This window comes from Verticillium dahliae, genomic scaffold (assembly GCF_000150675.1).
Source record: "Verticillium dahliae VdLs.17 supercont1.24 genomic scaffold, whole genome shotgun sequence".
In the NCBI taxonomy this organism is placed as follows: Eukaryota; Fungi; Ascomycota; class Sordariomycetes; order Glomerellales; family Plectosphaerellaceae; genus Verticillium; species Verticillium dahliae.
This window is the reverse complement of record NW_009276937.1, coordinates 33,198-56,785: the sequence shown is the minus strand read 5'-3', so window position 1 is coordinate 56,785 and position 23,588 is coordinate 33,198. Positions and strand designations below refer to the sequence as shown.

General features: G+C 56.2%; 5 protein-coding genes across 5 annotated transcripts in view; 2 read left to right on the top strand and 3 right to left on the bottom strand.

The window, feature by feature from the left end:
• VDAG_08875 (tRNA pseudouridine synthase) overlaps positions 1–809 on the top strand; it is a gene marked incomplete at both ends in the record, with an annotated part of 1,933 nt that extends 1,124 nt beyond the window's left edge. The window contains one exon of the mRNA XM_009656678.1: positions 69–809. Within this exon, the coding sequence (XP_009654973.1) occupies positions 69–809 (741 nt within the window). The remainder of the gene's footprint in view (positions 1–68) is intronic.
• A 170-nt stretch (positions 810–979) lies between these two features.
• On the bottom strand, positions 980–2,058 carry VDAG_08874 (uncharacterized protein; the record flags this gene model as incomplete). The annotated part of the gene is made up of 3 exons (XM_009656677.1): positions 980–1,613; positions 1,707–1,784; positions 2,042–2,058. The coding sequence occupies 3 exons, from the start codon at positions 2,056–2,058 to the stop codon at positions 980–982; spliced, it is 729 nt and encodes a 242-aa protein (XP_009654972.1).
• A 1,277-nt stretch (positions 2,059–3,335) lies between these two features.
• Positions 3,336–8,576, bottom strand: VDAG_08873 (IDC1 protein; the record flags this gene model as incomplete). Its single annotated transcript, XM_009656676.1, has 6 exons — positions 3,336–5,627; positions 5,882–6,197; positions 6,253–7,530; positions 7,606–7,917; positions 7,974–8,100; positions 8,159–8,576. The coding sequence occupies 6 exons, from the start codon at positions 8,574–8,576 to the stop codon at positions 3,336–3,338; spliced, it is 4,743 nt and encodes a 1,580-aa protein (XP_009654971.1).
• Positions 8,577–19,996: 11,420 nt separating this feature from the next.
• VDAG_08872 (DUF636 domain-containing protein) lies at positions 19,997–20,585 on the top strand (the record flags this gene model as incomplete). Its single annotated transcript, XM_009656675.1, has 3 exons — positions 19,997–20,048; positions 20,109–20,155; positions 20,271–20,585. The coding sequence occupies 3 exons, from the start codon at positions 19,997–19,999 to the stop codon at positions 20,583–20,585; spliced, it is 414 nt and encodes a 137-aa protein (XP_009654970.1).
• Positions 20,586–22,262: 1,677 nt separating this feature from the next.
• VDAG_08871 (uncharacterized protein) lies at positions 22,263–22,736 on the bottom strand (the record flags this gene model as incomplete). Its single annotated transcript, XM_009656674.1, has 1 exon — positions 22,263–22,736. The coding sequence occupies one exon, from the start codon at positions 22,734–22,736 to the stop codon at positions 22,263–22,265; it is 474 nt and encodes a 157-aa protein (XP_009654969.1).
• Between the last annotated feature and the right edge of the window lie 852 nt (positions 22,737–23,588).

Below are 23,588 nucleotides of genomic sequence, written 5' to 3'. Positions count from 1 at the left end.
CGACATTGTCGAGGTCGACGACGTCGCGTCGGCGGTGCCTGTACCTGTCGGGCGCGGCGTTTGCGCAGCCCGAGACGGCGGCGGCGGCGGCAGCGCATGGTGGTGGTCGAGGCGGTAGTGGCGGCGGCGTGACGCCCAAGGTGTACTACCTGCACGTGCGCGGGTCGGCGTTCCTGTGGCACCAGATCCGGCACATGGTCAGCGTGCTGTTCCTCGTGGGCCAGGGGCTCGAGCGGCCCGAGGTCGTGGACGAGCTGCTCGACGTCGAGCGGCACCCGCGCAAGCCCAACTACGGGCTCGCGCACGAGGTACCGCTCGTGCTGTGGGACTGCATCTTCCCGACGGACCGCAGCGTGCCCGAGGGCCAGCAGGCGGACGGCATGGCGTGGGAGTGGGAGGCGGGCGAGAACAAGTACGGCGCCGGCGGCCTCGTCGACGTCCTGTGGGCCGGGTGGCGCGAGAAGAAGATGGACGAGCTGCTGGCCAACAGGCTGCTCGACCTCGTGTCGCTGCAGGGGTGCCCCGAGGCGAACCCGGCGCAGAACGTCAAGTGGAACGTGCTGCAGAAGGTCTACGCCGGCGGCAACGAGGGGCGGCTCGCCGGCGAGCACCTGCCCCTGATGAAGAGGAAGGTCGTGCCGTCGCCGATGGAGATCAACGACCGCTGGGCGCAGCGCATGGGCTACGGCTCGTCCGAGGAGCTGCTGAAGGAAGAGAACTGGCGCGTCTCCTTGGCCAAGGACAGGCGGGCGAGACGGGAGGGCGGATCGGGGACGGCGACACCAGCGGCGCAAGAGCCGGAGGCATGACACTAGGTGGAAAGCAAAAAAAAGAAAAAAAATAGGAGCGAATACAAAATAGTGGCGGTTCATTCAGATCAATCCATTTGCCGTCTCACGTGTTCAGATGTATGAGCCTTCTTCACCATGCCAGGCACTTGGGTATTTTCCTTTTAATTTCTCTCCTCGACCGTTCCACGTCAATGCTTGCCGCCCTCCTCCCACAAACACCCCCTCACGCCCCGCCAAACCGTCTCGACGATCCTCCGCCGCGGCAAGAGCCCAGAAAATACAACGACAAGCTCGCCCTCCCCTTCGACGACGACAACAAGGTAATGGCGGACCTCGAACCCCCGAAACGCCTCGTTCACGAGGACATCCCTGATCTTCTCGGTGGGTATGAAGCGCGTGGCCGTGCCGGCGAGGTAGCTTCCCGCCGACGACGACGTCTGGATGCCGAGCCCGCGCAGCACGAGCAGGCTCTCCGTCTTGTGGACGCGGCGCAGCGAGGCCCAGAGGAGCACGACGGCCGTCGGGAGCAGCAGGGCCAGCGGGGTCGCGGCAGCGAGGCGGCGCGCCAGGAGGCCGGGGGGCGAGAGGGCGACGTTGTGGAGGGCGCGCAGCAAGGTCGTTGGGGAGAGAAGAGGGGCGTCGAGGGCTTGGGACGGGGCCGGGAGGGCGTATGGCGAGAGGAGGTAGATGGACCAGAGGAGCAGCAGGGAGAAGCCGCCGACGACGAGACGCAGGGGCACGAGGGCCAGGAGAGCGAGGCGCAGCGGGAGAGTCGTTGGTGGTCGGGTCGTGACGGTGAACTCGGCAGTCGTAGGCGAGGGTCTGCGTATGAGCAGGTGGGGCGTTGTCGTGAGCATCGTGCCGCGGGTTCTGTGGTCAGGAACCGCTGCACCAGATCATTGAGGAATGTCGTACATGTAGATGGGAAGGCGTATGTAGCAGAGAATTGGATCGACCTCGGGGATTGTGTTGATGCGCTCGTTGTACCCCTGGCTAAACGGAGCTTTGTCGGGGATTTTCAGCTTATAGTAGTCCGCGACTTCAGTTCTGCGGAGCGATACAAAGTCTCATGGAGGCATGGCGAAGCTGCCCATGATGAAGCAGTTCGAGATGGTGGGCCGTCAGTTGCCAGCTCGAGAGGGAAGCAGAGGTACATGTACCAGTACCAGGCTTCTCCACTTCTCCACCTTGGTGTATGACTAATCAAGTGCCTTGCCCAGTAAATTCACCTATAAACCTACCTTACCTACCTGGATACCTTAAGCATCGTGGCAGCCTGGCTTTGACAAGATGAAAAGCGAAGTAACTCCTATGAAAGGAAGCGCAGCCTTGTATTCGGACAATTTCCAAGCCGCCAGTCATCATAGTCCTGGATCACTAGGTACTGTACCCGAGGCTTGCTGCAAGCACCACTGTTTGATGAAGACCCACTTTCCTGCTGGTGCTGACTAAGCATCTTACCAGCCATGACCTCTGGGTCTATAAACCAGCCCATCTGGCCTTTCTGCCGGCTGTAGTGGCCCAACGGGGAAAGCTCTCGCAATTCTCGTCCGGACTGATCCAAACCCAGTTCGAACCCCCCAGCTGGCGCCCAGCACGAATGCCGCGGTGGCCGTCCACTCGCTTGGGTAACCAGCGATGCTGCGTGCGGCCCTAAGCAATGAAGGTGACACTTGAGGGAGGCTTCACTCTGCAGAGGCACCTTCACCGTCGCATGGCGTGCTGGATTACGATCGCTGGGGGCTTGGGTTAGTCGGACGAGGTGGAGATGACGACTTCTTTTTTGGTCTTCAATTTGCTTTTTGTTCCCCACTGACTTGCTCTTGTCTTTTGACCTGTCTTTCGATACAGCTGCCTGCCTTCTGCTGACCGACCTTCTTTCTGACTCCTTCCAACCCACGCGCGCGCATCTTCACCTCCATCATACATCATCACTCCGTCACCCCGGCATGAGCAAAAGTCGGACCAAAGCAGACATGTTGATTAAGCACCGTATCAATGTTTCCCACACAAAGATGCCGCGAGGCAACGATGTAAATCCCTTTCCCCTTTCCCCTTCCCCTACGGCCTTTTGAATTTTGCCCTTTTCTCCTCCCTCTTCCCCTCCCCCTCTTCACCTTGGTCATATCAGTCATGAAGTGAACGAGCACAAAAGTCCATTCCGTCGTCTCCGAGCACAACGCGTGCCGCGAGAGCCACATCAAGGAAAGTAGGAAAAGTTGATACAGCCGCACTGCTGGCGCCGCACACACACACAGGCCCCCCTACCCCGCCAACTATCCTAGCGCCCTGTCCTGGGTCTGTGTCTTCGTCTGCCGCACTGAAAAGGAATGCTGTACTGCCATGAATATCCCTGGCTCAGCAACTGTCTAGGCTGGGCGAGCTTGTGCCGCACGCCGAAGCGAAGGCTGGTATCGAAGAAATGCCTTGGACGCCAATCGCCATGCAAATGAATCGAAGTCGTTTATCGTTTGTGTTTCAAAGTCTCAAGGAAGTCTGAAGGAAGCAAATAAAGGAAATGCGCGCCTGTGAAAAGACGGCCACTCAGATCATCTCGCTTTCGTGTAGCCCAGTCGGTAGACCCTGCTGGTCGGAAATGATGGGGGACCGTAGCAGGTCATGTTGGCCGTACCCTCCAGGCATCGGCACGCTCTCGTACGGAGCGATTGTCTGACCACCGTCGAGTCCAGGTGACCGGATGCGCACCATGCTCGAGTCTTTTCGCGGACGGCTTGCCGACCGGAATCGCTCCGTCGCCTTTGTGAACCGCGTCGAAATGCTGCTGTCCTTGTCTCGGGACTCTCTTTCACGCTCCGTGAAGCTGCGTCCGCGAGAGTGGTGCCCCTTGCCCGAAGGCACCGGAGGCGCTGCCAGAACAGGAACGCATGTGTCCACAAGCGTGGCCACAGGCGCCTGCTGCTCGTCGTCGTCCACAACGATCTCAATCATACCCGTTCCAAGTGCTCCAGCGCCGGGTTGCATAAAGTGCGGCAACGGTGCCGGGGGTGGCGGGGGAGGCATTGCCAGGTGTTGTAGCTCTTTGAGCATGGGGGGTGGTGGTGGCGGTGGCGGCATATTGTCATCGTGGGATGCCCTGCGATACTCGTTCATGCTTCTATCGCCCAGCATCTCGTCAATGCCCCGAATTTCGCCAGTGGATCCCTTCAGCATCGAGTGGCCTCGGGAGTGCGTTCGTCCATGGCTTTTGCCAGCCGGCGGTGGCATATCTGACCTGCGTCGACCCAAAGGCTCATCTGGGATGGGTGCTGACATACTGCGGGGAATCATTGGCCTGGTGGGAGGCTGGTAGACCGTCGACGGCAGGAGAGTGAGCGGCTCTGCCTCCGGCTGTGCAGACTCTACCTTGGCGTACGGCTCACTTGGTGACGCGGTAGGCGAGTGTCGCTGAGCGAATGTCGCCGGAATGGGCGGCATTTCAGGCGGCGTTGCCTTTTCAGAGCCGATGATGAGACGCATGGCTTTTGGAGTTGCTGGGAGGCCAATGTGCACACTCTGACTGCTGCGGGCATACATGCTTCGAGTGGGGTCGGCCGTCTTGGAACGCGGAGAACTTTCCGTCTGAGTCGAGGAAGGAGCTTCGACGATTTGCGACAGAGCCGGAGAGATGTCGTTGGGATGGGGGATCAGAGGCGCCAACGGCCGCTTCGCGAGCGACTTGCGGCGCTCCTCGAGCTCACGGGCGGCCTGTTCCTTTTTGCGCTGCCTCTCGTCCTTCATCGCCTTGAGGTCGCCAGCGTGCTCAGTGGAAGGCGCGGCCCGGACCATGACAGTCTGCTTGGGGTGCTCGGGTGACGCCGTCGCAGGGCGGCGGCGACTCTCGGATGGCTCTTGCCTAGCAAGGTCTGGAGATCTAGGTTCAATCTGACTGGCGCTACGGTTATGGCGCAGGCGGAACTTTTCCTGCGACTCAACGGCCTTCCGGTAATCTTCTTCATCCTCAGAGCCATGGTAATGAATGGCCCCCGCAGACATGGGAACGGGTGAGGACGGCGACCTAATTGCAGAACCTTCACGGCCCTTGCTGCGACCTCGCAGCTCCAGCGCAGGAGGTCGTTGACGAGCCTCTGGACTCGTGCGACGGGTTTGGCTGCCGCGACTGGAAGTCCTGCTCTTCGGTTGCCGGCTGCGACTGCTCTGCCGGGATTTGCTGCTCTTTCTTGCGGTGACGGGATCTTCGCCCATCCTGTCTAGCATCTTGGGGGTGCTCAGGTTGATGAGATCCTCAGGCGACATTGGAATAGGTGATGTTGGTGACCGCTTGGCCTTAGGCCATTTGCGGCTCGCGGATCGGCCGCGATCCCCAGAGCGTTCCCGCGATGCGCCCTTACGAGTACGCGAGCGGCTGCTATCACGCTCGCCTCGTCCGCGAGACTCTTGACGGCCTTCGCGGCTGCTGTGGCGGCTAGGCTGCTTCTTGCCATACAACTGAGCAGTGTCGAGGCTGTGGATGTAATCCTGGCGGGTAGCACCAGTAGTGTTGCTGCGGTGGCTCCTGCCAGTGCTAGACTGAGACGTGATGGAGCTTGCCACAGAGCCTGGGCCACGGCGCCGCGATGGCCAGTGGAACCGAGTCGATGATGTTACCGATTGGTCAGGGGACGTGACTTCTCCGATCATCGGGTTCTCCATGGGCTGCAGCTGCAGCTGAATACCTTTGGGGATGCGGTCGCGAGAACCGTTTCGTCGATTCACGTTGCCTTCCATCTTGACGGTCACAAGAGCGTCTGGAGATGGCGGTGGCTGATCTCTAGTTCGCATCCTTCGCGGTGGGTTCGGGTAATCACGCATCATCATTGGGCTAGCGGTCGCGGCGCGCTGAAGTGAGAGGCCAGCAGCCAACGTTTCTTGGTCAGAAGACGACATTCGCGTGTGTGCAGCTCGGCGAGCTTCGTTGGGGTCGACGGGAGTGGCGGACGTCTCACTCCGCTTCAGCTCACGAGGTAAATCCGAAGGGATCTCGCCGATAGATGGAAGTCGTCTGCCGACCAAAATGCTGACGTGTTTGACCTAGCCGAGTTGGGCGTGTTAAACTGACTCCTGTTGGATGGGCGGATGAACGCTGTGGTAACATCAAAGCCTCCAGGGGAAACAGCTGACTCGGCAATAGGGGTCACGCCAGCAGCGATGGGAGTCTGTCCGCCGTCTTGCTGCGAGAAGAACTTCGACTTGGCTCCCCCCTGGTCGCCGAACGATGTGATGAGTTTGAGGGCTGATGTTTTCGCAATGCTACGCTGCGGTCCGCGGGTGATCCCAGGGGGCGAGAGCGGGGGCGAGAGAATCTCTGGGATGCTCGGGTTCACCGCGGCATTGATGCTTTGGAAGTTGACCTGGGCAGCCGAGGGTGAGGTCCATGGTTCTGAAGACTCCTGGCCAGTGCAGGCAAAGCTGGAAATATTTGTCAGTACAAGAGTCAGATCTGACGTCGGCACAAAGGTCTTACCATCTCACTGCGAGCTGAGTTTGCCCGTGCATCACAGCCCATTCTCCCCACTTTTTGATTAGAGCTGCTTGGCGCTCCCAGACTGCCGGGTAGAACAAGCACATCAGAATCAAAGCTTCCATGTAGCGCTTATGCGAGACATAGATCTCAATGGCATCATTGTGATCACCCATGCCAATGAGAATGGTGGCGGCAGCATGAATATCGCCCGTCTCGAGCAGTCGCTGGACGTAAGCCAGGCCGAGCTTATGTTGAGCCTGTTGCGTGCCTTTGCCCGCAATACCGCTCAGCGCCAAAAGCATCCAGTCAGACGAGGTCATGTTTTCGGAGTTGGCGGCCAAGATGTCAGGGTCAATGTCGCCTAGCCATTTGGACAGGAGGATCCGGCTGGCCGAGCCGGCGGGGTGCCGACTCAGCTCATCGCGGACTAGATCATCCATCTCCCTCTGCCAGCCGAAGATGGTGCTAAGCATCTGGCGACGCAGGTCATCGTTCGTCAGGCGACTAGACTCGGCAGCCACATTTTTGTAAGGAATGTCGCTCAGGCGGCTGCGAGTATACTGGAAGAGATCGTGAACCTTGGAGTCTTCTGGGCTCCGCAAAACTTCGTGGCGCAGACGCGACGGCTTTCTGCGAGACCTAGTCGAAGACAGTGACGTGCCACTCAAGCTACTGGTCGAGTAAACGTCTCTTTCCCGTTCCCTGTAGACGGGAGCCTGTGAAGAGCGGAGAGATGAGGCACCAGACGAAATGTAAGTGTTCTCGGTTAGGGGACGAGACAGTACTGAAGATGGGTATCTACCGGGTGTTGCAGAGCCCGCAGACGATCTTGAGAGAGACGAGAGTCCGCTGCGGCTTGAGACAGGGCTGGCAGTGTCGTAGCGGTCGGCGGCATTGGAGGGGGCGGGCTCGGCTACGCTCTGGCGGACTATGCGGCCGAACGGCGAAAGGTGGTCATCATCACTCTCTGAGACCCCCTCGATAGATGCCGACGTGGCGTCCGAGTCCGTGGCAATCGTGGTAGCGCTTCGAGCCGACTGGTCAGCCTGTTCCTCAATAGACACAGGTGGCGACGGCGGCAATAGGTTGGCCGGGTGCTGGACATTGGCGACAATGATCGACGGGACGTTAAGGTCAAACTGTTGCACCGTGTTGTTTGCGCCGAGAGTAAAGAGGCTTGCGCCAGGACCATAGACAGCAAGGCCCCGTACAATATCCAGGGTGGGGATTCTATCATAAGTGACGTGTTTTGTCCTGACATCCCATGAGGAAGTCTCCCTATAGTGTGAAGAGTGATTAGCGTCATGCACTTAGGCGCGCGGCTGTGGTCGCAGTGGCGATAAGGGATCTTACGAGTCCGAGTATTGGATGATGCGACCGTTTTTTGACCACGCCATCCAGTTGGGACCGGTGATTTGGTTTTCAGTTCGCCTCAATATCCTGACCACCTTGGCTGGGTCGTCACTATTGTACGACTTTGAGACGCTCCAGACCCGAAGATCACCGTCATGGGTCTGGACAGCCAGCATGTCCGACTTTTGCCGGGATGAAGAAGCGTGCCAGTTCAAGGTGACAATGGGCGAAGGCGCTCTTGAGGTGGTAAGATTGTGAAGAATTGTGAATCGTGGCTGGAGAGTGGCTATCAACAGCGAGCCGTTTTGGTAGCTGGAGTCAGATTAGCAGCGTGCGCTTGGAGGCGTCCGAGCCATTCAGGCACTCACCCAATAGCAAATGTCCTGCAATCAGCCGCTGGAGCTAGAGAAGTGACAGCAATCTGATCGATGGTTCTCGCAGAGATATGCTCTGATGTTGTGGGTTCGAATAGGATGATGTTGCCTTGGGTATTGCCTACAACATTGTCAATCGCAAGATCTTCAGGAGCAGGAAGCGGGGATGAACGACGTACCGAACGCAACATTGCCGTTACGCATCCAAGCGGCTGTGGTCAAGTGCTCATACGAGGCAAATCGAGCTACTTCGTCGCCGGTCATGAGGTCCCAGACAATGGCTGTCTGTCCGGCATCATAACTCACAACCAGTCGTCCAGCGCCCATTTCACTTTGGTTATCCACGGCGAGCAACTGAACTTCGTCTGAATGCCGAGAAAACCTCCTCTCAATCGTGAGGGTATCATGGTGGGCGCATACGACTGAAGACCCTTGCGCATAAAGAAACATGGAGGCTGTAGCGGCGCATGGCTCGAAAAACCGCTGAATATTTTGGGGTGACATGGTGAAATCTTGCATCTGTGTGCCTCGACCCCTCGACGACCTTCCAGAGCTGGCCGTGGCAGTGTGGTGCCTGGCAGAGATGGGGGCGGACATGACGGGCCTGATATTCTTTCGAAATCTCGATCTGCACGCGCAGTTAGCCGGCGAGTTGCAGGGTGGAAGATTGAATCCCAGGGGAGCAGGGCCTGCGAGCGGTCTACCTCTTCCTGTGCACTCCCAGAGAACTTTGGATAGTGACGGGGTAGAAGAGGTCGCCGCGGTGAGCTTTGTGGGACTGATCACGTACCAATCCGCAGTCGATCAAGAGCCCGGCCGGCTGATTTGTGATGAAGTAGGAAACCAACAGGACGTTGGCTACACCTTTTCTTCTTGGACCATCACGTGGAACGCCGCAATGTCCGTTCCCGGACCAAATAACCCTCCACGTTTCGGCAGACCAGATTGACGGGACTTGTTCTTGTGCAGGTCCAAGTTCGAATGGCGGTGGGATCGGTTGCTTCTAGCCGTGGCTACTGCTGTTGTAACCCGCGATGGCTGCAAGCGCTTTCCTCAACCTGGACGAGCTGGTTCGTTTTGCTTGTAACGGGTCGATGAGGTCTTGTATAAGGCAAGTGAGACACAAGGCCAAGAGGCGTCTGCAAGAAAGCCCTCGTGGGGAACGATGGTGTTGGCGCAAGATGTTGCACGTTTCGCCGGGTTACACAGAGGCGGGCGACGAGGCGAAGGGCGAGGATGCTGGTGCGGGTGCAGGCGCGGGGAGCAGGAGCGGGGAGCAGGAGCGGATGAGCTTGTAGCACTGGGTACCAACGGTTTGCGGATCGACGCTCGTTTTACGAGTCGATGTTCGCGTCGCGATGCACAAAAGGCAGAACAAGATGGATGAGCAAGACGAGAGTACGTTTGAGTCGAGTCGCAATGTGCAGGACGGAAAGATGGGCGAAGACGGAGATGGAGACGGAGCGAAAGGAAGGGGAGGACTTTCTTGTGGTGGCACTGACAGCAGCAGCAGCAGCACCAGGAGCAGCACCAGGAGCAGCACCAGGTTTGGCGCGTGAAGGAGGGTCCCGGGTGATGCTGGGGTCTTGGGGCCTGGGGTGTGATGGAGCCGAATAGGAGCAGAGTCACAGTTTGGCGGCTAAGGTGGTCCAGGACGGCTTGTCAGTGGACGGCAGCGCAGAGGGCCATAAAATTAGAGCTTTGGCAAGTGGTCGAAGGGTTGAGGAGGGTTGGCGAGATCTGGGGCGGATACGGACCGGCTCATCTGTTTGGGAGCCAAGACGATGCAGACAGGGCCAGGGGACCAGGGTGACCAGGGTACGAGCATGTTAGGCGTCCAGGGACTAGACTACGAGCAAGCCACTTGCATGCCGAAGAGGGATCGGATTGGGGAGAGACGGCATGGCAGGGCAGTCTGAAGGAGTCGGCCAACGGTGCGGAGAGGTACCACGCTCACCACACTGCCGCCATGGTCATGGCGGTATGCTCTCAGTCAGTACTTGTTGGTGTTGGCATGCCATTTTTAGCCGCAGGAACTGCACTGACTGTGCGCTGCTTGGGCTGCGTGCGTTGCAAGTGCCTCTCCAACCCTCGCGGCCCTGGTCGCTCTTGTCCCTGTGTGGCATGGCTTGGTCGAGGCCGGCCGCCATCCGGCCTAGTGTGGTGATAGTCGACGGTCGAGAATTGCTCGATTCATGATATCCAAGCGTCTGCCATGACCATGAAGGAGACGTCTCTGCGCCCGCTTTCTCGTCCATCACTTGACCAGGTTCAAGTGGAGGAGGCGGAGTGGTCCTCCGTCCAAGGGAAATCCAGGACATCTTCGAGCACGAGGCACGAGGCGGTACCTTACAGATGCAGTGCCAGTAACCTGCTGTGTTCTGATGCCCACGCCATACAAATGGTCAGGCCTGGAGAGTGTCTGGCGTAACGAGGGCTGCTGTGTGGTGTCTAGGTTCTAGTCGGAATCCATGTCCATATCCATAGCGCGAGCCACAGCGTGTGCAGGAGGCGGTTCCATCAGTAGACCGAGAGACGGGTGATGCGGGATTCCAGTAACGGCGCCGGGGGAAGGGGGGGAGCAGCGAAAGAACTGAGGTGGTTGGGCTGTCGTCTCGAGGCGTGATAGACTTACAGAGATGAAGTGATGAAGGAAAAGAAGAGACGTCGTCCAGTGTCGGGAGGAGGGGGGGCAGGGGCTCGGTGGGGCGAGTGGGGCAGCAACACCACGGCAAGGGCAAGGGTTGGAGCTCTACGCGCCGAGCTGGGGTGTGATGGCGCCTACAGTTTCTTGCAGCCAGCCAATTGAGGATCGCAAGTGCCTCTTCGATTCGATGCGGGTGCCTCACCACGGCAGGACCTGACTGGTTGCTCGGTGCTAGCTTCCCGTCAACGGCCCACTCTCCAGAGCCCTGAGGTGCTGGATACTCTTGCTTTGACTGACTGTGACTAGCCTTGGTAGGAGCTCCCGAGAGCATCATTCCAGGTACAAGCTCCTGTACTCTGCATCTCCCCCTCTCCTTCCTCGCACCTTGGACGACGACAACGACGGCAATAACAGCCCTTCTGCCACATTCCCCTCTTTGCTCCTGAGTCTGTGCTCCTCGTCACTCGCCAGCTGGTACATGGTATCCATCAAGATCCCAAGTGTGACGGTTCCCATCAACAAAGCCAACGTGACGAGATGGGCCGCCCTGTCTCGAGCTTCAGTACATCGTCGTCCATATTCGGGTAAGTAGGCTTGGTAAGGTAGGTACATACATGGTAACCACTCACTCACTTCTCTGGGCTCTTCCGCCACCTCGCCTCGTGGCATGACGGCCTGAGCCACCCTCCATTGCGTCTCACCATTTCCACGGCCATGACCATCGCAATCATCACATCTCTCGCTACGACCGACTAGGGAACAACTAGACAACACGACCCTCAACAATCACAACCTTCACCATCTCCATCTCGCGCTGCCCTGCACCTCACCCTCCACCACCACCCCACATCGGCCACGCGGGGACTAGCTCGGACGACCCGCGGTCGCAGACACCACACACTCTCGGAGCCACACCCATGATGCAGCCTCGCGCTTGTTGGGTCGTCAACAACAGTCCTTTTTTTTTTCTTTGTTCGACGGGCGATGCATATGCGACCAAATTATGCCATGTACTGCACTCCCACCCGGACCCACGCCTGGTGCATCAGATAAACTCATGTGTCTCTGGGGGCCGAATCCTCTTGACTGATGAGCCAACGGTAGTACTCGACATGGCCTTTGCAGCTGCCGGCCGACATGTACTGTATCTCGTGGCGCCGCAGCACCCCCTTCGCAGCGCCATATCCAGTTGGCATACTCTCTATTCTCGCCCCTGTTCCTCAGGTACCTTGTCTGTTGATACCGCCGACACCACTGAACGACCCCTGAAAATTGGACCATGCGCCTGGGTACACACTACCTTACCTACCTACCCTCCAGGACCAGACTTCGCTGGCAGTGCAGGATATTGCACTCGGCATGTAACCTTCCCAGCCCAGCTTCCATTCGCATGACGAGCACTCATATTACCATGCACTGAGGCACGCAGTGTGGTTGCTTCCTTGGGGCCCAACTTTGACCATCATGCCGCGACGTTCTGTTCGGTTCCATGTCTTCGACACGACAAGTGACTCGTTCAATTGAGTTTGTGTTTGCTTCGTTCAACTGGCTTTGAACATCGGCCCAATACGCACCCTGGTAGCCACCCATGGTCAGATATCCCATTGACAGGATAGCAAGCCATCTCCTGGTCAGTCAGTTAACCGTCCCATCTGCAAGCACTTTAGAAAACCCCGCCAGGTCTCAACGCCAGCGACGCGGCCACGACCATTTGCAGACCATGCTCGACCTATTGTGTCACGCTGTATCACATATTGATGTCCTTGTGGCTTCGCTAAACGAGGCCGAGCACACTTCACGGCCCCCGCATTGTTGTCCCATCCGCTATCGTCTGCGCAACAAATTCTCACAGCGTTGAGATGATGCACACCACCGGCTTCTCTGAAACTCTGCGCAGTGACGTGCCCGAGAGCAGCAGTGAACTCGGACGGCGGACCAATCAACCATGGCAGCCTTCCGTAACCTTTGAAGGCCCTTTTCTGGCGGGCGATCCCACACACTCTACGATGTCTGTCTGTGGTCCCACAGTGAGCCTCGCTCGAGTGACACTCTGAGGATTCGTTCCCGGCCTGCCAGTATCATCCCCTGCCGCTTCACTATCACATTAATGTGCCGACGGTATATCATGTGCCAGAAGGACGCATTCCCAAGACAGAGCTGGCTGGCGGATTGACCTTCGTGTCCACCGTCAACTTCCAGGTTGTCAATGCCAGCTCGTTCCCATCTTGGCGAGCGAGCTCCCCACGTTGCACGAGGCAAAGCCAATGCCTTTCCATCGTGTCATTTCGAACAACAAGCCCCTACAATGACATCCAAGTCACCTGTCCTCTTCCCACAAACTTTCCGTCTCTTGTCTCATCTATCGACGAAGCTAGCTTGCCTCCCTATGCCCAGGCCCAGCGTGGCAGGAACCGTGGAACCGCATAAGCTCGTCGACTAGGTACCTAGCTGGGCGGGAAGCCCGCCATCAGGTCCGATCTGCCGCTGCCCCATGTCAGTTCCCGGGGTCTGTGCTTACCTCCGGGTGCACGACATGATCGGCCGACAAGAAGCCTGGGAGATGTAAAAGATTTGCAGACCGGGCTTCGTCTGTCTTCGTGTTAGGCCGAAGTCAGTGCTATAGACCAGCCTTGCAGTCGGTAGCTCGTTCAGCTGGCAATGTTGACAAAGCCCTGGCGATCCTGTGAGTTCATTCAAACAGCCCGATTTTCGCCAGGATCGGAATGTGATGTCCACTCCACCAAGGGTGGTGCGGGATGTGCTGGGCAGACATGCTAATGCTCGCGGGAGCAGCGCCTCGAAGCTGACGGGCTTGCCGGGGGGTAAAGTCAGGCCAGGGTCGCGCCCCTCATCACATCCCATTTCGTACTGAATCACAATATCACCCGCCTTGCAGCCCGTTTTCCATCTTATGAGGCTGGCTATCGTGTGTGTATGGCGCACGGCAACCAGGTTCGAGACAAGGCTGTCATTTGCAACGGTCGCCCTGCCCTCCCACTGGGCATGAAAACGCTCAACTGCATGGATTGGGTGTTCATTTGCCGAACCAGGTCAGACTTTGCAAGGTGTGTTTAGGCGAGCTCCTGATGATTGTTTTTTTGCGCCATTGAATTCGAGTGGTTTTCAAAAGTCCACCAGAGAGATCATCACAACCTAGTCCACCTAACATGCCCGCTTCAGATTCACTTTGCGCATTCGATCTCTGACAGAGGCAGGAACCATGTTCTTGCCCCAGCGCCAACATGAACGACCACCATCATGGCATCACGCGCGTCATGAGCTTGCTTGAACCGCATTGGGTCATCTCTGGACGGGAGTAGATGAGCTAGTCGTCCTATGTGGGGGTCCAAAGGAGCGTATAGTCTTTTTACTGTATCACAATCTGGACTCGTCTTTTTCTCCAACGCGCTGCATCGCTTATTATGTCTTTCAAGATGCAGTAGATTCTATAAGATGTGCTCACGTAATACTGCTGCCCCGTTTCAAGCAAGGGACGACATGGCGCTGTTGGCGGAAGACGGACAAATCCCATCTGTCTACAATCTAGTCAGCTAATATGCTTCCTATGTTGTATCTGGCCTGACGTTTGGTGCTTCGACTGTCCCGTCCCCTTTTCAACAGAAGTTCCGTGGTATCACTTCCAGCTGGATATACCGCTCAAAGTTTCCCGCCAAGTTGTCAAGCAGTTGGACACCTTATAAGCTAGTCGTTCTGAGCTGCAAAGAAGAAAGCAAATAGGCACAAAGACTGTAAACACAGGACTATTCCGACTTTCACCTCACCACTTTTAGAGCCGATGTTGGAATCAAGTATGATTCCCAGTGTCAGACACAGCCTTCGACAAGTAGCTCTTATACCGAAACCATCGTACAGTACTCTATAATCTGGCCCATCGTCTTATCAAGTCCAGACATGTTAATTCGGTCTCCATATTGATGCCCCCGCGCCGATGGGATGCGCAGGCACGGCGCACTCTAAACCAACCAGGTCATTGCTTCCATGGGGCTCAAGTCGTTCGAATGACGCCTCATGATCATCCTTCAAGCCAAAGAACAAAGCTCCTCACTTGTCAGCGACGTCCGATCTGTCCCGACGACATATCGGGGCGTGACCCTCTTGTGGATAAGGCACTGCCCAGAAACCCGCTGCCCCGTGACTCAAAACTGCTGCGGGTCTTTCCATTGGTGCTTCGAGGTGGGTTGCATGCTCTGGCAACGTGTGATGCTTCGGAGCGGTCTTTCGCCGTGTCATTGGCGGGCTGGATTGTCTGAGATGAAGGGTGCAACGCCTGGCATGTCCACTGAGGAGGCTCAACGACGACACGCCAGATTGACAGGTCGAATGGCGTACATGTTCGATATCAGCACGTACGCCGTTTCGTCACATTATGCCTCAGACAAAACCAGCAGGAGCTTCATCTGCCTATCAAGCATGCATCAGAGCTACACGCCCAATCGCGGGGATCACCGACGCCTGACGCATCGGAATCTACGGCATGGACGCGGAGAGTCGAAACTTGTCGCAAAATCGATGAAATGCAATCAATAGCACATGACGAATGATTGTCTACTCGTTCGCCCTCGCGTTGCGTCCCCTTACTGTCCACACGACCAATGCCAAGATCCCCCACCCCATCATTCGGATCACTCAGCGCCTGCACACCCTGCAAGATCATCACATCACCACGGAGCCCACCAAGGCCCCTCCCCCCTGGTCCCGTCACATGCACGTTCCTTTCTCGCGCTGTCGCGCCACTTCTCGCCGCAATGCCTGCCCTAATGTGCACGCCGCCGCTTTTCCAACAGTCTTTCCACCCCCAAGCTAGTCAGCATCAGGTAAGAGAGAAGGGGGCGATTGACGTTGGAACGCTTTAGAGGGATGGAGAAGCGAGGGCCCACCTTCCGTTGCGGCACGGGCTGGCCCTCGCTTCCCGCTCAAGCGCCGGGCTTTTTGGGGCGGTGTGATGCGCGGGGCGGCGCGGGCGATTCACTGTGATGGGATTCGAGGGGTCGGCGCGAAGGGGTTGTTTTGTCGCGATCAGCTGACGTGCCTCATGAGTCGCTGGTCTTGGGGCGAAGGATGGGAGATGCGAGTGTCCTTCACTCGTTCTCTTGTTGGCTCTCGAGCCCGTTGCGATCGCTTGACATTGGACCTCATGATGCCGTCTACTGGTAGCGGAAGAATTCCTTTGGATACCCGGAAGTAGATACAAAGTGAAGTTATTCGCAGTGTCTTGGCAAATTCTCACTTCATATGACCAGGCTTGTCCGACAGCGCTCGTGATACTTACCCTCAAGCATCCTTCAGATCTTCGTACTTGTCGCAGATTCTGAATTTGAAACCAACTAGCCCTTCCTTCTCTCGTTGAGGAGCACAGGAAAGGTGGTTGTGTAGAATGCTAAGTTCGAATAGAAGATACAGCCCAGCAGGCATCACGGTAGACCATCTCGATGACCACGCCACGCGTGCGTCCGATTAAGGCTCTCTGTATAATTTAGTGATTTGGAAACACGGCACACAATCTCGCCAATATGTATGCACCAAGACCAGATGCGTTTCTGAACCGCTGAACCAAACCTGCTGGCAGAACATGTCGACGTATGCCTTGTATCACATCTGATCTTTGAGGACTTACACTGACAGAGGACTGCCTGGTGCTTAGTTGCAGGGAGCCAGGAGAAGAGGCTGAGCGTAAAGAAGAAGTAGTTGTAAGGAGGGCGAACGGGCTACAATTGAAGGAAGGGCATCGAGTATTTTACCTATCTAGAGACTCCCAAGAAACCAAAATATTTTGCCTTAACTCGATGCGAGACTCCTTTTATATGAACCCGCAGTCGTACTAAGCTGGCAATAAAGAAAGATCTAGGCCAGCGCCATGCTTTGATCTTCCAAATCTGTCATAGCCATGGCTGCTACCAATTCCTTGTCACACCCTCTGGTTTCCCGAGCCTCATAAGAACAGACAGGCTCTTGCCGAGAGCCTCTCGGCGCGCAAACATAGAGACTATTGAAGTTCGAATCAAGATGAGTTTGGCACAAATGCCACACTGGTGCGTGACAAAGCGACGATAGGACAACATACGAGAGCCAGGTGGTGAAAACCACTTGCCTATCTCCGTTCAGGTTGCACCACCCTCAAATTCTACAAAGACATTTGACGCAGTGACCGGCAAGAGTGATGTTCCAGCGAGCTGTCTGTCGCCCGACATTAAAAGGGGCACGTGGAATATCATCTCGTACCATGCTACACTACTCATAGCGAGACTAGGTCACGAAACTCCCAACCTCACACCTGCTCGTCTTCTCAGACGGGTCTAAGTCAAGAACTGCATAGGCTTCGGCTTCGCTATCTTTAAAGGAAGTCATAATACCCTAATCTATAAAGGATACTAGGCCCTCCTACGAGCTGAAGTATTCGATACGAAGATAGAGAGAGCTAGAGCAGGGCTTAAGGAATGCCTTAGCTTATACATCGATAGTATTACTATAGTAGTAATAATATATATAGATAGTACGTTAGCGATCTAGTACCTTAATAGAACCCCCTTAATCTTATCGTAAGAAGCGGCCCTAGACTTTAAGATTATATAGTAAAATGCTAATATTATAGTAAATAACAATAGTCCCTAAACTACTAGGATATTCTAAGGAACGAAACGGCGGATACCTTTACTAAGAGAGGTACTACTATACTACTACTCACTAACGCCGACCGTACCCCAACCTTTAGCTACCTACGAAGACTATTAAGAAAAGAATACCGCTAAGCCTTTAAGGACTAATAGGATAAGAAGTAACCTTTATATTATACCCCCCTTAAGCTTAAAGCCTCCCTAGAATTAATAGAGGAAATTACCGCCTTTACTAGACTAAACCTATATCGTTTAATAGCTACGAGATCCGCTTAGAAGCGACTTCGTAGACTATTATGAATAGTTTACCTATAATAATATAAAACTAATTTATAGTTATTATAAGAAGAAAATACCTATTTACGCCCTCTTCTATAAGAAAGCAGATAGAGCTACTAACTCCCTACTACTATAGGGTAGTAGTCGCTACGCTAACGAGCATGATACGAATGGTTGCTACGATATGTGACAACTTACAGGCATGTCTTTTCACCAAGGTTCTCCTTCATCGCCGCTTCTAGACCTAACTAGGGTCCAACAGTCTTTACAGCCAGGCTTCATCTCGCTGCTCATCGTGGGCCAATGTTCACAATTGATGGATGATGACGGTTCCTCGAAATATTGTCCAACAACGTAACCTAAGCCCACCCCAGCCACCGCGTTCAATTACAACACACTTCTTTACAGCACAGCCAGGCTCAAAGTTTGACAGACAAACAACAGCAACTAATCTGGCAGCAAAGGTTATTTTATTCGCCCAACATAAAGGCCCCCTTCAGGGTCCTGGGCACGATACATCGCATCCTGTCTGGTAAGTCTCCTTGGTTCTTGCCAGATCAAGCTCGGTGGTTATCCGCGTCCTCTGCTATAGCACCTTCGTCGTCAAACGTGACATCTTAGCCATCTGGATTCCAGTTTCTGGCCGTGTGTCCAGGAACTGCGAGAAAGAAAGCGCAGGTTTAGTCACACAACCTGAGAGACTGTCGACAAGCGTGCGGCGAAAGAAAACATATTACCACCTTGATTGTTGTTCAGAGACGCATCGACTTTCTCATGGCCTTGATCAGACAGAGGTACATTGATGACAACTTAGGCATACATATTCCACTTGTACTGCTTCCTGAAGCTGTTACAACCACATACCTGCCATCGTCCAGAATCAATGAAGCAAAGTTTCATGAGAAATCGCTCCGTGCAATTGCAAGTCAACGCTGCGCCGAAGCTCGGCGAAGGCAAAACTTGTCTTGATACACCAGCCTGAATCTCGGTGCTTACCGGCAGGCTATCGGGCTCAAGGATGGCATATGATACCTTGTCCACAGAGCTACCGCCGCCCTGAGACCTCGACAGACTTTGCCCGGGCTGCTCGATGGCCTTGCTCTTTGTAAACGCACACAGCTGACCTTAATCCTGAATGACTTTCCAAAACTTGCAAGCTGAAAACGATCAAGACGTCCCGGCTCGTCAAGGCCACAGATGGGTCAAGGAAACGCGACGGCTAAGGCCAATATCATCGCACGCACGATAGCAAGAGCAGTAACTACGCACGGGGAGCACATCGAGGAGAAGTCGAGAGCGGCCCTACACGGACTACCTAGAATCCTACCACCTACACCAGCTCGTGATTTTTACGGCCAAGATGACCACTGTGTCGGACTGATCGGCGAGACCTCACACACACGCAGAGAGAGATCTTGAGAATTATATGACCAGCTGCGTCTCATCGTGTTGTTGACGAGGGTTGCTGCTGCGGGGACACGCAGACCGTGCGGTCGAATCGGCGGGACCAACACCCGTGGCAGCAAACCTACGCATCGGCCGATGGATCTTAGGGATACCTGGTGTCCAAGCGGGCAAGCGAGCTGCTCCTGGGGAACGCAAGTCGAGACACGGTTCAACTTGTGAGGATCCACGGTCTAAAGCAGCATCTGGCGAAGAAGGCGCTGGGCGAACGAAGTCAGGCCGAATGGCAGCTCAGGCGAAGCGCTCATTCAGGAATCGCAAGAGCGAGAGGGGGGGCAGCCGGGGAGAGCTGTTTGACTTTCTGGAAGCGCAACTCGGGGGTAGCGTCAATGACAGGAGTGGACTGCTGGAGTAGTTGAGCCCCATCAAATAATCTGGATACTGTTGGCTGTTTTCGATGCGTGATCTGTCGCCCACGACGATGGTGAAGCGGCGGTACGTCTTCTGGGTTGTAACCTGGCATCAGCAACCAGTGGCCTCTTTCGGGGGGTTTTCCCCAACTCCGCAGCAATCCATAGCTCTTTCTTGTAAAGATCTGTAGTTCTCACGCTTCAAAGCTGAACTGCCTGAAAGCCTAGGGCTGCTCGGTGCTCCCGCAGCTCGAACCATCCGACGTCATGGCGCCGTCGGGCCAAGGGCGTGCCGCGCCGAATGCATTGTCTCTCCCCCGCACTTGGATCGGCTCACTGTTCTTGTCCCCGCCCTTCTTCAAACGCCGACGATGCTGACTGGTTCGCAGCATCACAGAATCACCAAGTTTCGAGTAGCAAATCCCGAAAAGGCGGGCCGCTAGGACTGAAGCGAGTGAGAGCGAGACTGGCCGTGGTTGCGGTGGGTAAGACGCCCTTGGACCGACATTGAGGCGGGGGGCGAAAACCTGTCGAGGTTCATTGGAGCCATCAATGGGGTATAAGTAGTCGCCCGGCCTGAGAACCTGGATGTCTGGCCTTTGTAGCGATCCAAGACGGGCAAATCAGATGAGCAGACAAGACAACATGACGACCAAGGGAAGCTGTGCCTGCGGGGCCATCGCCTACCAATTCGAGGGTGCGTCATCGAGGATCGTCTCCGACAAGAAACATAAGCTGACCGACTCGAACTCTGCAGGCGAAGCATTGACCAAGGCTCTGTGCCACTGCATCGACTGTCAAAAGGTGAGCGTCCGCTCCAGCACGAGAGCCGAGCCCTCGTGGCAACCTCCACGCGACGTGACCAGCGCCGCTGCATTGGGCGACCACCATGCTGACCAGAGCACCCGCACAATTGCAGTGGACAGGCGGCGCCTTCACCTCCAACGCCATCGTGCCGCGTACCGCCTTCTCCGTGACCAAGGGCACGCCGCGGACGTGGGACGCCGTCGCCGCCAGCGGCAAGATCAACAAGCACTTCTTCTGCGGCGACTGCGGGTCGAGCCTCTACACGGAGCTCGAGGTCCTGCCGGACGTGACGTGCGTCAAGGCCGGCGGGCTCGACGGCGGGGCCGCGAGCCTTGACGGCGTCATCAATGTCGAGTATTACACAAAGGACCGCGTGTCGTACCTTGGCGAGGCGCTGAACGCCGAGCAGAAGACGCACTTTGGGTAGATGGTTACTTACTTCCACTGGCGGTGTCGGGGATAGCCGTGGGGGGTTTCAAAAAAAAAGTGAAATCAAAATTGAAAATAAACTGATATTGATACTACCTGTGCATGGTCATCCTACTTGTATCACTCACAAAAGAACTGTGTGCGTGAAAAGGGTGTCTCGGCGAGGACCGTAGCTCGGCCTCATCACGTCAGCAGTCACGGTGCACAAGCGCAAGCACAATCACAAGCAAGAAGAGCTTACATCTCAGCTCAGCCCTTGCAACAAATGCCGTGGTACAGCTTATCGTCGGACCAAGGACTCGAATTGCCGTGGTAGTGTCGCGGCTGAAAAAACCTCGGCAGTCTGTGAGCAAGCGGCTTGCTGAGCTATAGACCAGAACGCGGCAGTGAGCATTGACAGACATCATGGGAACCAAGTCACATGCAGGCGAATAACAGAGTGAGTGTGAATGATATTGTATTCCATGGGTATCAATTAATCGAGCAAGTCCTCGCAGACGACCGGAAATGCAATGCAATGCGATGAGTGCCATGTTATGCGATGCCAGTATGTAGCCCGTGCAAATGCCAAAAACTCCTACTTCCATGCGTTCCATCCTCCAAGCCAGCCTCGAGGCCTGTAAGTCTCGGGCGGCGACAGTTCGGGGTATCATTCAAGAAAATGCAAGCGAAGCGGAAAACACCGCGAAGGCCCACGGAGAAGCACCGAGCACAAGCTGGTATGGCGATGCACCGAATGGCTGGAGAGTAGTTCTACCTCGGTGCTTCTCCGATGGCCAAGCCATCTCATTCGTGGGTAAAGGAGAGGGAACCTCGGTGGCACAGACCAGACCGAGAACCCTGCCGAAGGAGGAAGAAGGGGGACAAGGTTCCAGGCAAGACAGACAAGGCCACCGGAATTTCCCACGCGAGCCCGACGGCCGGCCGACGATGGACCGAAGGCCCTGCTGTCACTGCCTTTTGCCTATTGCCTGGTAAGGAGGGAAGGGGAAAGGCGGCAGAGAGAAAGCAGGCTGTGGGGGAGGTGGATATTGCTTCGAGTGTGTGGGGGGCCGTGGTGGGATGTCCATGTCCCTGAAATCCCGCTCTAGGGAACAGTAGCGCCCGAATGCCCCCCGAGGGCTCAATGCAGAACGGCAGAACGTGGGTGCTGTCCCACGTTCTTCACCGTCGGCTGTCGGCCGTCGGTCCGACAGCTAACAGTTGGGCGGTAAGCCTAAGCTCAGCTGGGCCAAGGTCCGTAATCGGTTGAACCTGTTTTGCTGGCTTGTTCTGATGGCTGCCCGGTCGCGGCGCACACGTCACCACTGGTGGTCGTGTTTTTTTTTGGCCTGCTCGCGCGCACTTACACGGCCACTCGCAAATTTGAGTCGTGTGGTGCGTCATGAGCGACATGCGAAAACTCATCGTCGCGTTTTTCGCCTTGACCAGGTGACGTGGTCCGAGGCAAAATGCCATGCTGCGGTCAGGCACGCGAAGGCGATTCCTGATTTCGCCGTTGGGCTCTAGGCAGAGGCGCCTCTAGGTTTTGGAAATGGCAGTGTCATGACACTCCGTCCAGTAATCTTGATCCGCCTGTTAGCTGATTGGCTCACATACGTTTTTGGTCGTTGTTGTTTACGAGCACACTTACAGTTGTGTTGTCTGTGGCGGTATCGCCGTTGGCAGTGGCCCTTCACTCGGAAATGGGCGTCATGGAAGCGAGCTTGCTCTTGGGGCTCTTCTTGGATGAGCTCGAAGACCCCTTGGCGGCACGGCGCTTCATGGCCATGGCCGTGCGGCGGCGCTCCTTCTCGTTGATCACGTAGCGGAGGGCGGCCTCGCGCTCCATGGCGGCGTGGCGCTGGCGTTCGCGCTCCATCTGAAGCTGGAGTTGCATCTCGTCCTCGGCCACCGTGGGCGAGGCACAAGAACCGGTGCTCGTCACGCTGTGGGCGTCGTCCTCAAAGGGGTCCGAAGGGAAGAGATCGTCGTCCGAGAGGTAGGATGTCGGGCGCTCGCTCTCGGCCGAAGAGAGAGAGTCGCGACGCGGCCACGAGGGAAAGGCGCAAGACCTGTCGTGGGCGAGCATGTTGCTCGAGGTGATATCCATGGGGGCCGACATGGTGAGGGAGCCCATGGAGCTGTAAGAGCCGTACGAACCGTACATGGCGACTGTCGGTAGTGGTGGATCGGGTTGATGTGTGACAATACCGTTGTCAAGTCTGGGGAATGTCTGTTGTCTGTGGGGAGAAAAGGGAGCCAGAGATCGAGGGCGAGGAACAAGGGGGTGGGGAGAGGAGGATATTATATCTCGAGGGTGAAGCCTTCCTTGTGTACCGGGATCTGGTCCGGTCGTATGCGCAAAGGCAAGGAAAGACGGTAAATTGATGGTGGGGCGCCTTCAGTCTCGTCGGGATTGCTAGGGTGTGGGGGGGGGGAGAGGTCAGGAGTGAGGGAGTCAGGGGGTGTGTAGACTTCGGGTGGGAAGGGGGGGGGCGTGTCAGAGGGGGTGGCCGCGAGACCGTGGGGCGTGGGACCGTGGGCCGCGGGAGGGTGTGCGGTCTAGGCTCTTTAGGGGGGGCCTCGGGGCTTCAGGTCTTTGGGGGCCCTAGACTTTGGGGCTTTAGGCTCTGGCTTTTGGCTTGTGGCCCGCTGGAGTGACTCCCGACTTCCGAGGCAGAGGGCCAAGACAAAGACAGACACATGTTGAGTCAGTCCGTCCGTCGGTATTCGGTTCCGGCGAGGCGGAAAAAAGGCCAGCGACGGCGGGGACCATCTCCAAAGTCTGGGTAAATCATTTCACAATAGGGACCCGCGGACGGAGATGGAAATGGACATGGCAAGTCAACAAGAGACAAGAAAAGCAAAACAGTCTGAACGATGGAAAAGCATGTCTTTCGGGTCGTCGTCCCAAGGTCTCGGGCGTTTTGCCAAGAGAATGCCGTCCCGTCCTGTTGCACTGCTGCTGGCTTGTTGCTTGCCCCCCCAAAATTACATTTTGGGGGCAGATGACGAATGA